Raw genomic sequence first — 14,377 nt, forward strand, 5'->3', positions numbered from 1 at the left:
AATTAAAAAATTTTTTTTTCAATAATCTATTTTTATCTTTCTTAAAATTTTTATGTTTTTAACTTATTTGAAATTGTTGAAACATCTAACGTTTCGCGCAAAAGTTCTCTGTTCAAATAATTCAACTAATTCAATCTGCATTTTTAAAATTTTTGTATTATATCTAGTACTTTGTATACATATATAGAGCACATTTTTATTGTGATTATCATAATCGATCATGCGATTTTAAGTGCATTATTCATTTGAAGTTGTTGTGTTGAAATTTTTATTTCTTCTAAATAATACATATAAATACACCACACAAAAATTTTCTTGTACACCAAAGACGTTAAAAAAATCTCGCCAATTTTTCAAACTTATTATCATTTATACAAATTACAAATTACACTGTTTAATTTGCAATGTCAAATTATATCCAATTTGAGGTACTTTGAATCATTTCTATTGATCGCCATTTGCTCCCATTTAATATATTATTAATTTAATTGAAACAATGGAGCGAAACAATTTAATTAAAAAAATATATAAATTACACTCAAATTATTAATTGCAAAGTGCACACTTAATATAGAAAGGTTGTTTATTTTGAAATTAGCAATTCAATTAGAAATGAATTGATTTACATTTTGTCACACGTAAAAATTAAAATAACAGAATATAACGATATGAATACAAAATCTTCGGTTCTAAGAATAAATCTAATAAAAAGAAGTAAAGGAGTCAATTAAGAATCCATGCAGTTATCAGTACGTAAAAAATATTTATTATATTAAAAAATTCTTACTGTACCGACGTTTTAACATTTTCGATTCTTCTCAATGCAAAATAAATCTAATATAAAAATAACAAAATGTTATTTAACTCAAGAAATTGCATCACCACTGTTTCCTTTAATATTTAACAATATAATAAATTCAAACTAGTAGAAAAATCTGTTTGGCAGCCGAAGATGCAGCCTCGAGATGACCATATGACTTTCGACCAATGCCGTCCCTGCGCGAATACAAAGATAGGGTCGAGTTTCGACGAGAATCCATCTCTTTTTCGCTACCCACGCGAGCAGCAGGGAAAGCGAGACGGAACGATCAGGCTGTCGTCGGGCGAGTCGGAAACGGAGCAGAGGCCAACGAAGGGTGCGCGGAGCGTATTGTCCGCGGCGCCTTTCAACATGGCACCGGTGCCGTGGCCGCCGCGTCGGAGAAACGTGAAGTACGTGCGAGCTTCATCGGGGGTGCACTAGTGCACGAGAAAGGGTTTCTCAGTTGTGAACGCGTGAGAGTGCATCTTCCGAGAGTGCGTCGGATTTCGGAGCAGATTTCATACGTACGCGAAGGAGAGAGAAATCGAAGGAGTCAGCAAGAGAGAAAGAGAGAGAGAGAGAGAAAGAGAACGAAAGGAAGGGAGGGAGAGGGAGAGAGGGAGAGAGAGAGAGAGAGAGAGAGAGAGAGAGAGAGAGAGAGAGAAAGAGAGAATAGCGTACTATGCCGAAGAGTCGCACGGGGCAGGGACAGCAGGCCAATCCGGTGGCGGTCATCCTACCCCGTGTCGAGTGACAGCTGCTTACGTAACGGATTATTCTCGCTATGATAACGACACTCCAGACAGCGCGAACGCGACACGTTGACGCGAGGAAGCGGCGGCAGCAGCAGCAGCAGCGAGACAGCATCGTCGCCGGGAGGGCCGTCGACGCGGCGGCGACGGCGCAGCGCGCGACCCCGACAGAAATACGCCGACCCGGATCCCGCTATCGCCGTCTCTGATACCTGTCGCTTAAACGAACGCCGAGCGTCGCTACGCCCACGTCGTCCTCGCCTCGGAAACGCGGGACCGGGGTGCCAAGTGCGAATTATGACAGCGGCGGTCGTCATGGAAAACGTTAACTGGGACCCCGGTAAGTTGACGGACGGCGGGTCGACATACGTTGCTTTGGACACCTTTGGAAAGGGACGTCTCGGTTCCGAACCGGTTCGGAGCGTCGACGAGGATGTTTTCACGTGTTTTTTTACGTTTCACCCTTGACACGATCGTACTGCGCCGCGAGATATAAGGGATGGTGGTGCTTCACGCGGCGAGGGTGTTTTCGACGAAGTTGACCTATTGTTGTGGTAGCGGCGGCGCGTGTCGATAAGACCTCCCCCTGATGTTTCCGTATAAGTGAAGAGAGAGAGAGAGAGAGAGAGAGAGAGAGAGAGAGAGAGAGAGAGAGAGTTACTGGAGCAAGTTACGGAGCATAATCCAATACGCGACTGAATACTCTTCAAAGACGTATTAATAAAACGTTGCGTGTCGGGCGTGAGCGTGGCACGTTATAAATATAGAGCGAGGGTAAAGCAGAGTAAATAAACTGTACGAGTAATAACGGCGTCTCTTCTGATAAAACGCTGGTGTGCCGATATTCCAATTCGCTACCGCGCACATTTCCGCGTGTTCCAATTTGCTTGAATGAAAATGAGGTCTCGGACGAGTGATTCGCGTTTTGAAATGAATCCGATATCGATGGCATCGATCGGCGCATAAGCGCCGCGAGAAATCCTTGCGCCTTTGAATTAAAATAATTATCGAATTATGTAGAAAAGAGATAAGAGTTCGTTACACCGTTTCCAATTTTAGTACTTCCGTATTGAAATATGGAGAATGTAATTAGCGCGCTATTTGATTCTAATAATACACGCTTATACTTTACGCTGGAGTTTATATTAAGCGGAAGATAATAAAAGAAGCTGACGGAGATTAAATGGAGAAATGGAGACACAACAGTTTTTCAAAATTTCACTGTTTTAATCAACTTTATAAGTCATTTTAACACGGAGATCGAATTCAACTGCGTCAGCGAAAATTTCAATATTTAGCGAATTTTCAATATTTTTATCAGATAGTCGAATCTGAAGTCTGAAGCACAATTGAAAAGCACAATTGAAAAGGCCAATAGAAACAGGGAATAATAGATTTCAAACTATTTCTATTGCTTGTGCTTTTCAATTGTATCTCAGATTTAAGCTGTTCACTTTTATTCCAGCGTTGTCCAAGTTGCTGAACTCGCTGCAGGAGAACAAGTCGGAGATACCCAGCTGTACCGAGGAGGAATTTGGATTTCTCAGTGAGCTGCTGCAGTCCAAAGAACTGAATGCCCTGGTGCACGTTCATAATAAGATCCTCAACAATGTTAAGGATGATAAATTCTTCCCCGTGCTCTCAAACTCGATGGACATCGATGTCGAAGTTCTCGATCTGTTGTCGACCAAAACGCACGTCTCGTCCGATTGCAAAGAGCTATTCCACTTGTTGCAGAAACCACACATCCAGGTAATTATAATAATATATAGAATATATTTTGTACGTTAAGTTAATGTTGTGCCTTGAATTGTTTTTATTAATAAAAACGAAAATCTTCTATTAAAAATATTTACAGTTAAGTACTATTTTGATCGAAGTTCGAAGAAGAAATTGTCTCATTTTGAATTTAATCAAGATAAGTATAAACTGTTGGTGATGTTTCGAATTACATCATTTTTGATAAATTATTCTGAATTTGTTATAATTTTGTAGGATATTGAAATTATCACAGCTTTGTGATTTTTAAAAAGGGTTCATTAAGGTTTATAAAACGGAAATGGACAAAAAATTACATTTATCGTATTTCTAAAAGTATATACCATATACTTGTCGATATATTATTTGATTAGTTGATAACTTTCTGTTGAAAAATAATTTTTCTTTTTTTTTTAAAGTAAATCTTTTTGGGTTATGCCATTTTTGAAACAAAGGAATGAAATATTGTTTGCAAATTTTCTTTGCAAATGTCAATTCCTTTTATTGTTTCTAATTTAATAGTTCTATGAAGAAATGAAACTTCACCGTTTCTGAGAGTGTATTCTAAAACAACTTTCTTCTCATCGAAGGGTCTCCTCTGTGCTCATGATGCGGTGGCGCAAAAGGACTACTATCCAAGGCTACCGGATATTCCATTGGAAGTAGACGAGGATGAGGAAACGGTGAAGATCGTCCAGCTAGTGAAATCGAACGAGCCCCTGGTACGTCGTATCGATCGTTGAATCGGCATTTGTAATAACGGTGTCTTTCTGAGCGTCTTTTACTCAATTAACCCAAGAGTGTGAGCAATAGCGTAAGAGGGAGAGAAAAGGCATAATTGTCAATCGAGTAGTAGCAATTCGAGTGTAATGTACGCGTTTGTGTTTTTTTAAGAAGCCGTAGGGAGGGGTAGGGAGGGGAAATTTGTCAAAAGTAGTTTACTTTTTTTTGCAAGAGCGTCAAAGATTCGTTTTTCCGCCCACACATGGTTGTACATTCGCGTCGACTTGCATGAGACGCGTAAAACGCTCCCCAGTATCGGCGTAGACAGGCGAGTCACGTATAGTTCGTAACTTGGACACTGAGAGAATCCTCCGAGTGTATGACGAGTAGCCTCACGAGTGCGAAGATAAAGTAACCAAGTAATCACGTGTTTCTTTCATCGTCAAACTTGCTTCGAAGGGCGACGCCGGCGTTGAACCGATCGTGGTAAGTCGCCTGAATGCCGTAGAACATGTGCTGAGCACCTGTGATGAACACCTGACTTTACGTCGTACGAAACTGCCCTGTACCTCAGCCGTCATTCTTTTCGTTTTCACCGCTCACTTTTAGCGTCGGGATCGAAACTGGTAGAACTTTATCGCATGCCACTTCCGTTGTCGTAAGACGGGCGAGGAGCGGCAACGGAAATTACGAGTACTCGGAACAAAAATCTGGATTGATCAAGTCAAAGATCAGTCAGAATTAAACCGGTTTCAATCCCTGCTTCAACGTAGATCTCTAATCAATCCTTTCCTCGTTATCGTACTGCGATCACAGGATATAAATTCATTTGTAAATGAAGCGTTGTCATGTCCTTTCCTTCCTTGCACAAGTTTGTTCATTTGTTTGTTTGCCTTTGGTTGCGTCCATTGCATTGTGTCTTGTTTGAGTTGTTCTTTTGCTTTGTAAATAAAATCTGTTGTATCACTGTATTTGTTGTTATTGTCCCGCATGACTGTATTTGATGTATCTTGAAGTGGAGTTACCTTTTGACGAAAGCTCGTCTTGAAAAAATATGCTTGAATCAAATATATTCTGTATAAACTAAATTTAAACACATAAAATTCAAAAGTATAAATGAAACTCACTATTTGTTGTAATTTCATATTTTTGAAAATATATAAAAAAATACAAGTTTGTTATATGCAAAGCATTAAATAAATATAATATCATGGTCAAAGAAACGAGAACATAGCAAGATATTAAATGAAATTCACCTTTTCTCTTCGAGCAATCACAATTAAATAATCACCGGTAACTGCATTTCACGGTACGTGTTTCTCGAGATGCGATTTGACCTTTGTTACATTTATTTTGCAAATTATTTAAAATGCCTACTTCTGTTTATCTCGGGAAATGCACAGAGAAGTACTCACAGAAAGTACTCTAAATAATATGAATCTTCAAAGGAGGTTTTAAAAGATTCGTTACAAATAATTGATAATTAAAAAATTAAACACATTTCAAATAACTTTATGATACCCTTTGGATATTTATATTATCGGTGCGCCCTGTGCTCGTCTATTTTTGTATTGCACAATTTCGATGATTTCAATCGATCGATTGTGCCATGAAAAAATCGTCGGGCGCATGCCGATTTTAATATCGCGTCTGCCTTTCTATATGAAGACTTTTATTTTTATCCATTTTTTTTTTAAGAAGTGAAAGAAGGCACTCCCTAGTACGCGTTCGCGCGCGAAATGCAATGCAATGACAATATTAGGTTTTACACCTTGACATTAGGGGGCGACCATAAAAACCTGCGAAATCACCGGCAAGATTGTAATCGCACGGATAATGCATGGCGGCGCAGCCGACCGATCTGGTCTCATCCACGTCGGTGACGAGGTCTGCGAAGTCAACGGTATCAGCGTCGAGGGAAAGACACCTAGTTTTGTTTTACACATTTTGGTAGGCTAAACATTTTCTTATCTCATTATTAGCAAATACGGTAAATATAAGAGGCACAACTACCGCTCGAAAATTTTCAAATAGTAAAACTGTAATTTTTACATAAAAGCACAAGATTCTTTAAATATAATTATTTTATTAAAAGTATCAATTTTATTTATGTTCACTACTTGGAATAAAATTTATGGTAGAAACAAACTTTTATTCATTTACAATGTTAATAAATAAAACTGATTAAATTTTGAGAAGCTCCCAGCTTAAGCAGTAGTGTATTTCGATGAAGTTTTCAAAATCACTTGGATCATTTTTACATTTGTTATTTTATAAAATAATAGTACATAATATACTGTATATTTAACGTGTGATATTATTTTAAGAAACCATGCGAAATTTTGAAGTTTCTACTTAAACGTTCCATTACTGATGTAATAAGATACAGTATTCGAGTACCTGTTTTGATTTTTAAATAAACAGAGCGTTACTATTAAAAATTCTTACGTAAATTTCTTTTTCAGCAAAATTCAGAAGGGACAATCACTTTTAAAATAGTACCCGCAGATAGCAAAAGTGGAATCAGGGAGAGCAAGGTAATAGTCGCAATAACAATAGATCTCTGACAGATCGTTAGATCAGATAGAACAAATCTATATTGCAAATATGTATAAATTAAATATATATAACTTTAGGTTCGCGTCAAAGCACACTTTTCGTATGTGGCTGCTGACGACCCTTACATTCCCTGTAAAGAAGCCGGATTAGATTTTGTCAAGGGTGATGTTCTGCATATTGTCAGTCAAGATGACGCTTATTGGTAAGATAGGTCGTCATATAATCTAAATGCAAAATATCATAAGTGATATGTGAATACACAATTAAGTAATGTAAAGCCTACATGATATAAGCTGGGCAATGATCTTACAATTAGTGCTTGAATATTTCATTGCGAATTTTATATACAGCTCATTATGTAGGTTTTTCATTACTTAGTTGTGTAATCTATGAATATGACCTTTTTCATTCATTTGTGTTGGACATTTCTCTTAATTTTTGTTTAATATTAATTATAATGATGCTGATTATAAATATAGGTGGCAAGCCAGACGAGAAGGTGATAGAAATATGAGAGCAGGTTTGATCCCTAGCAGAGCTCTTCAAGAACGTAGAATTCTTCTTGAAAGGAAGGAGAAAGAGAAGGAGAAACCAGAAGAAGACAATATAAGTATGTCAATGGGTTTGTTTGAATAATTCGCTTGTCTTGATTTTATTTCAAAATCATTCATTTCATCGAGTCATATAATCGTCGAGTGTTTTCATATTCTTGATGTTTATACATATATTGTTTAACGGCAGATATATATCGATCAATGTTGCACGAAATCCGCAATTATTACTGAAATAGATGTCAATAGTTGCTTGGAGTATATTGACAGAATTTTATGTTTTTTTAAATAAATTTCCAGAATTAATTTAAATTTTTTGAAAACACATACCTTGCGAAATGCCAATATTGAAATATACATACATATGTGTGTGTGCGTGTGTGTGTGTGTGTGTCAAGTACAATACATAAAAAAAGTATCGAATATTATCTTTTTTCTAAAATCAAAATTATTTCCTTCATAAATAGTTTAAACATAATTATTGCTAAATTAATGTGTAAAATGCCAATATGCTCCGAGAATGCTCTGTTTGAAGGCTGATATTGTTAAAGCTTGCCGCTGATTTTGGCGTAAAAGTAGCGATGTTGCATAATGAATTGAGTTCGTTAGTGACCACCTTAAGTACACTTTAGGATCAGCCGGTTGAGTGCGCGATAGATTTGTGTCCGAGGTGGTTACCCGTTAATTCAGTAAGCTAATCTCAGCTGCGCTTCTTTAACAAATGGATGGCCTGACGACCTAACCGTCGGTTAGGCTTGTGTTCTGTTCCAGTGCCTTTGCCCGCATTGTGCCCCCGTCCCAGTACCTCTTTGCACGCCTCGCCTACAAAGTGCAACTTGCAAGGAACTAAAACTAAAAAAATCATATATGACGCTGCAGAGAACGACGACTTCGACCGGGAAGAGGTACCGACCTACGAAGAGGTCGCGAAACTCTACCCCAGGCCGGGCCTGTATCGGCCGGTGGTTCTCATTGGGCCACCGGGAGTCGGTAGGAACGAGTTGAAGAGGCGGCTCATAGCGACTGATACCGAAAAGTACAAGACTCCTGTTCCCTGTAAGTTTACCAAGAAACTCACAGCTAAGATAAGAAGGGAGAGATTAGCTTAACCTTTAGTTAATCATGCGGAAATATTCGATTATGCCGTTAAATAAAATGACGGGGATCGCGGTGACTTGCGTAATTAATTAAAGGTTAAAAGACCAATTAAATTCATAAATATTATGACATAATTAAAAGTGGAAAAATCGTACATATTATATTCAGTAAATCTAAGAAATTACTATAATGAGAAAATTAAATCGACGATGAAGGCACGAGGTAAAAGTAATTTGAGAAATAAGAGAATCAACACAAAAAGTGTTTAGTAAATCTATCAAAAAAGTTAAAATAATTTATATAAATAATTATGCGGGAAATATCCAATTAATTTATCGATCTAGTATTCTTTTTAAACGAAAAGTTTTTTTATCAGACACGTCGAGGCCACCGCGACCAGGTGAAATAAACGGCAAAGAGTACCACTTCATGACTCGGGAGAAAATGGAGGAGGACATCGAGGCTGGAAAGTTCATCGAGTATGGCGAGTATAAGGGAAATTTATACGGTACCAGTTCCGAGAGCGTCAGCTCGCTCGTGAACGCCGGATACGTGTGCCTCTTAAGTCCTCACTATCAAGCCCTCAAGATGCTAAGGACACCGCAATTGAGGCCATACGTCATATATGTGAAACCGCCGACGTTCGAAGTGCTAAAAGACACCAGAAATGAAGCACGAGCGAGGTCGACCTTTGACGAGAGCAATTCTCGAGGCTTCACGGTAAAGTTGGAAATTTACACAGGTTGTGACAAATAAATCACATTTTTCTAACTTGATTTCATAACTTGATTCTTTTTTAAATTTACTATTCTGACTGTTATGCTGATGTTTTACATTGAGCTTAATAAATTTAGTATATTATTTTAATATATTTTATTGTTTTAATGTCTTAATATAATTTACATTGTTTTTTTAATGTTCGAACTTTACGAATTTGAAATACTTACAATTAGTAAAATCATTCTTAATTGGATAAAATCGTTACAAATAAACTCTTACGAATGTTATGCGACACCTAAGTATTCGTGACATGACACTGAAAGTACTTACTTACTGTTATCTTTTCGTTCACTATATTCTAATATTTAACTCTTCAGAGATGACGGTGGGTTTATGGACTCAATTATATTTTTTATATTTTTTGTGTTATATCTACAATTTTTTAAATTATTGTTATTAAAATAAACTTGATATTTATTTTTTTATACGAGTCACATTATTTTAAGGTAATATTCTTTGCAATAAAGGCATTAGCAGTTTTTAAGATGATTATTATCATCAAATATTGAATATCCTTACTAGATGCTTATTAGCATTAAAAATTATTAAACTGCTTGTTAATTTAATAAAGTGATACTACTATTTTGGTTCTGTTCATGATGGCGTTTCAAGACCGAAAAAGGTTTCAGCGCATAATATGCAGAATTAGATATGTATATAAATGCACACAAGAAATATTTAAGCACTATGAGCTGCCTTCAAAAGGAGCATTGTCGGAGCATATTAATATTTTGCACATTAATTTAGAATTCTTCTATTTATCTATTTTTAAACAGTTAATGTTTGAATAATTATGTTTAAGTTATTTATTAAGAACATCTTTTTAATTTTAAATGCTTTGACCGAATATAGAAATTTTCGTATTTAATTAGATTTATATCATTTTAGTTTTTTAAAATTAATTAGTGTCTAGCCAACATAAATTAAATAGGTCTCACAGATCCAGCAGAAATAACTATGTTACACATTTCGTCGTCAATTCCGAAAGGTTAACAATAAACATCTTTGCAGTCTAAGAGAGTAAGTTCAGGATTGTATTTTATCATCAATCTTATATCCTATTGCAGGACGAAGAATTCCACGAGATCCTGCACAGTGCAGAAAGGATAGAGTTCTTGTATTCTCACCTTTTCGACGAGGTGATTGTGAACGCTGACCTTTCCATGACATTCGAGCAACTAATCAACGCAATCCATAGAGTGGAATCTGAGCCGCTTTGGGTACCAGCCTCGTGGGTTCAATAAAATGATCCTTAAAGTTCGAGGAACAAGACAGCCGGAAGAGAAGGGTTTCGTTGTTAGAGAGACACGCGACTACTCGTTGCGATTTGACGAGATCGAGCGTTTCTCGCGACGCTCGACGACACTTTAATTCTGCTTCCCCGCGAAGGACATATATTTCTCGTCTATTGTCTCACCGAATTGTAATTTACCACCTAGAACGTTATCGCGCCTTTACACTCGTAGAGAAATTTCGTACCTCGAGCATTCGCGAGTCTTTATCCATTTTGAAAACGAATTAAATACAATTTTCTATTATCGGATGCCGTGCGTTCGTCGACGATAATCGTTGCTGATTCGTAAGTGACGATTTATCGATCGCGAAAGGAACGCGACGCGCTTCTCCTCGATTAGATTAAATAGCTAAGTATGTTGAAGTAATCTCGATGATACGCTCCAAGTGGTTTAAAATCGTTCAAATTCCACAATTCTTGTTTTCCGGATCTATCAAACGTTTTAGCGACACTCCGCGCATTTTTAATCTTACAATTAGAACCCTTACTGCCAGAAGTTTCACCAGCGGCTGGAGATCTCGCGATCTCCGATCTCATCGCGAATCTCTTCTGTACGTCCTATCGACACATCGCACAGTTGAGTATTTGACCGATTTAGGCCTAAATTATTTTTATAGTTTAAGTGAATTGAAATGTCGTTTTATTAATTTATTGTATTTTAAGCTGTAGGAAATATTATTTCTCTATGAAAAAATATAGTTCAACTTTTACAGGATATATATGTATATTAAATTTTATTTTTTTAATTTTATTTAATTAATTAAAAAATATTACTATTATTAAATCTTAATATTAGTTTAAAAAATTGTAATTTAATTAATTTAATTTTAAAAAATTTTAATTTATCTTTCTTTTTTATTTATTATAGTTTTTGATGTTTTATCTTCTTTATTTCGTTTAAATAATTTTCAGAGATTAATAAGTTAATTTTCTGAAAATTCTAATTTTTTGTTAATGTTCTAATTTTTTGGTAAATTTTGCTGTTACATCAACAACAAGTTGTTGAACAAAAGTTTTCTCGAATCATTATTTTGACATTCAGCGATTCTAAAATAAAATTCAAATAATTGAAATAAAAAATAAACACATAAGAGGTCAAGAAATTCTTATTTAATATTTTAATAAATTTATATTAACTATATTACACGGATAACCACGTGATTCCGCGGCTGGTTTTTACAAAATCGTGAAATAGAAATCTAGAAACTTTTATCTTTTTATTAATATATAAAAATTATCGAGAAATACCCTGAAGTCCTACTTATACTAATATCCTCGAGTTTGTTAGAATTTGCTCAAGAAAATAACGATAGGATTCGATATACTGATCGCTTATTTACGCGTAACGACGGACACTAGGTAGTCAATTTGTTTTCCGACTCTTTAGCTTTTTCAAGTAGTCTTTATTTTTAATTTGGAATAAGTTTTAAAAAATTGATTTTTGGCCGCCTAAATCGGACAAATATCCTACTGTGCGTCGTGTGAAATTCCAGTTTTGAGATCATAGGAATCTCGCATATACCTTGGGATCAACACTCATAAAATGGTACTTGTGCCGAGGTTGCTCTGAAAGCTTTGTCAAAGCTGGGAGAATCACTACGTGGATGATCTTTGATCTCGATTGTTGTTAATTGTTGCCAAATAAGTATTGTACCTAGAATGCGACCGAAACGATCGCTCCACTGTATTTACTGTATTTTCCACTCGGTCAGCATTACCACGATATTACTATTTTATTTTATTCTTTTCCATGACAATGGAATGCCAATGAAAGAAATAAAGCTATATGCTCTATCGAGTTGACGTTACATAACTCACCCTTGATGTAAACTCTGCATGTTATTGAAATATATCATTAAACTTTGAATGTGTAATTAAGATAACCCATCCTCTTTTACACCCTAAATATAATTTAATTGAAGAAGATAATTTAATTATTTATAATTAACATTATTTCACACATTGTTATACATGTAACATACGTAATATGCTGTCGCAGAAAACGTGTTGTAGAAACCTTCCTGTGACGTGTCTTCTAATCATTCAAGCAAACCACAAGTATGAGAGAATCATCTTTGAAATATCATATTGAGAAAAATAATCTTTCGAGAAGCTTCGCGCCTGCTGAATAAAATAGAAGAGAACGCCTTCGTGCGAGCTCGTTGATAGACAGCTGACGTGTTTCACGTGCCTTAATTTCGCGTAGCAGTTTCTTTCTGCGTTCACTACTTCCAAGATCAGTGTCAAATGAGCGGCGAGCTGACCCGAAAAAAATCACACCGAAGTTTTGTATAAAAATAAGTGGCCTAGGCACAGTTGACGTCGTAGATTTTCCGGAACGCATTGTGACACAGTTTGTCGAAAACTGAGCGCTTCAATATCAGATTCTCGTCTTGTCTAAAAAAAAAAAATACAACTGTTTAATGGAACCATTGAGTCCAGTTATTTTGTTGATAGTCAAGTGTTTTTAGACCATTCGAGATAGTTTCAAATTAATAAAAAATTTGTAGCGCGAGAGAACGTCAAGAGCTTTCTTATCGATTAGAAATGTTCTCTTGTTAATAGTTTGTGATCCCTTCGATTATTCTAGAATTAATTAATGTATCGTATTGATTTTCTTTTTGTCAAAAGGCACCGAGGAACGTAATGGACATTCGTGTCAAAACTGTAACTTACACTTAACCAGTGAGAACTCCTAATAGCCCGTCACGAGCAGACACGGAAACCACTTTGCTCTTCGTGCCAACGACTTCCTCTCGAAATTACGAGCTCCTTTATTGGAAGCGTCTGCAAATATTGATTCTCGGACACGAGCGTTTGCGTGCGTGCAGCAGTTCGCGCTCATGTAGATACATACATGCCGCTAAGATTTCAGAATTTCTCGGCCAACTTTTCGCATGCATAAATCGCCATGTTACTTCACACGTAATGCAATCTCAGATCGCATGCCTCGTTTTACGATTCGTTACTGTTGTCTATCATCTTGCCTGCGGTTTTCGTGTATTTCGTGTATTTAACATACACGGAATTGGCAAAAATAGCTGCGATTCCTCGAATCAAAACTCGTGAGAAAAGCCAAAAATTTCGTTCATTAAACATTATGTTTATTGTACAACATTTTATAAAAAATTAAGGAGTGAGCTTCTCTATATTTGCGAGTTTTGTGATTGTAATTTTAGATTTCTAGAAATTTCATCTACAAACAAGTCAATTCAACGTTTATTCCAAAAAAATTATTATAAATCATAACAATTAAAATTTTCCACTGTACTCTGTGTAATTAATTTTAAATTTATCGGAATTATATTATTGAAAATATTAAATTTTACTTTAAAAACGTTTAATTATTTTAATTTAAATTATAATTAAACTTAACACAGTTAAAAATATCTTTAAAAAGTTCCGTTTCTACGAATGACATTTAAAACTTATAAAAAGTTTCAAAACTGCTGGGAAAATGTTCAGTGACATTTACTATTAAAAATTGACTATTAAAAAAAATATTAAATTAAAATTTATGATACGCTGCTGAGTTATATTAAGCGTTTATCTCTTTCGCTTTCTTTAAAAATACTGACAAAAGTATCGTTTCCACAAGTAATATTTAAAACTTAATATATATATAAAAGATTCTAAAATCACTAGCAAAATGTTCAGTAACATTTACTATTAAAAATTGACTACTAAAAATATTAAATTCAAATTTATGATACACTGCTCGATTATATAAAGTGTCTGTTTCTTTCGTTCTCTTTAAAAATATTTTCACAAGTTTCCGTTTGGACATATGATAATTAAAACTTACAAAAAGTTTTAAGACCTCTAGCAATAAATTTGGTGACATTTACTGTTAAAAATTGACTGTTAGAAATTGCACAAATATAATCCAGAACTTACTTACAAAAGATTCCAAAACCACTGATAAACTGTTCAGTGACATTTACTGTTACCTTGCGGCAAGGCACAAAATTATCTTCACGGCCCATTGTCGTGGCTTGACGACACGTCATTCGCGGTCTGGTGATCAAAATTTAAAACCCCGCGCGAATTCATTACGGAT

General features: G+C 35.6%; 1 protein-coding gene across 4 annotated transcripts; it reads left to right on the forward strand.

The window, feature by feature from the left end:
* The first annotated feature begins 1,108 nt into the window (after positions 1–1,108).
* On the forward strand, positions 1,109–10,288 carry LOC108753048 (MAGUK p55 subfamily member 7). 4 transcript variants are annotated; one of them, XM_018494381.1, is made up of 11 exons: positions 1,109–1,894; positions 3,020–3,306; positions 3,903–4,034; positions 4,495–4,521; positions 5,818–5,985; positions 6,501–6,572; positions 6,672–6,796; positions 7,074–7,204; positions 7,899–8,201; positions 8,620–8,963; positions 10,091–10,288. In XM_018494381.1, the coding sequence occupies exons 1-11, from the start codon at positions 1,852–1,854 to the stop codon at positions 10,265–10,267; spliced, it is 1,809 nt and encodes a 602-aa protein (XP_018349883.1). In that variant the 5' UTR covers positions 1,109–1,851; the 3' UTR covers positions 10,268–10,288. The 4 variants fall into 4 exon arrangements, with proteins under 4 accessions (XP_018349883.1, XP_018349885.1, XP_018349884.1 ...); XM_018494383.1 differs by having other exon boundaries at positions 8,025–8,201; XM_018494382.1 differs by lacking the exon at positions 4,495–4,521.
* Positions 10,289–14,377: the final 4,089 nt, after the last annotated feature.

The sequence above is a fragment of the Trachymyrmex septentrionalis genome, unplaced genomic scaffold, assembly GCF_001594115.1.
Source record: "Trachymyrmex septentrionalis isolate Tsep2-gDNA-1 unplaced genomic scaffold, Tsep1.0 scaffold63, whole genome shotgun sequence".
NCBI classification, from domain to species: Eukaryota; Metazoa; Arthropoda; class Insecta; order Hymenoptera; family Formicidae; genus Trachymyrmex; species Trachymyrmex septentrionalis.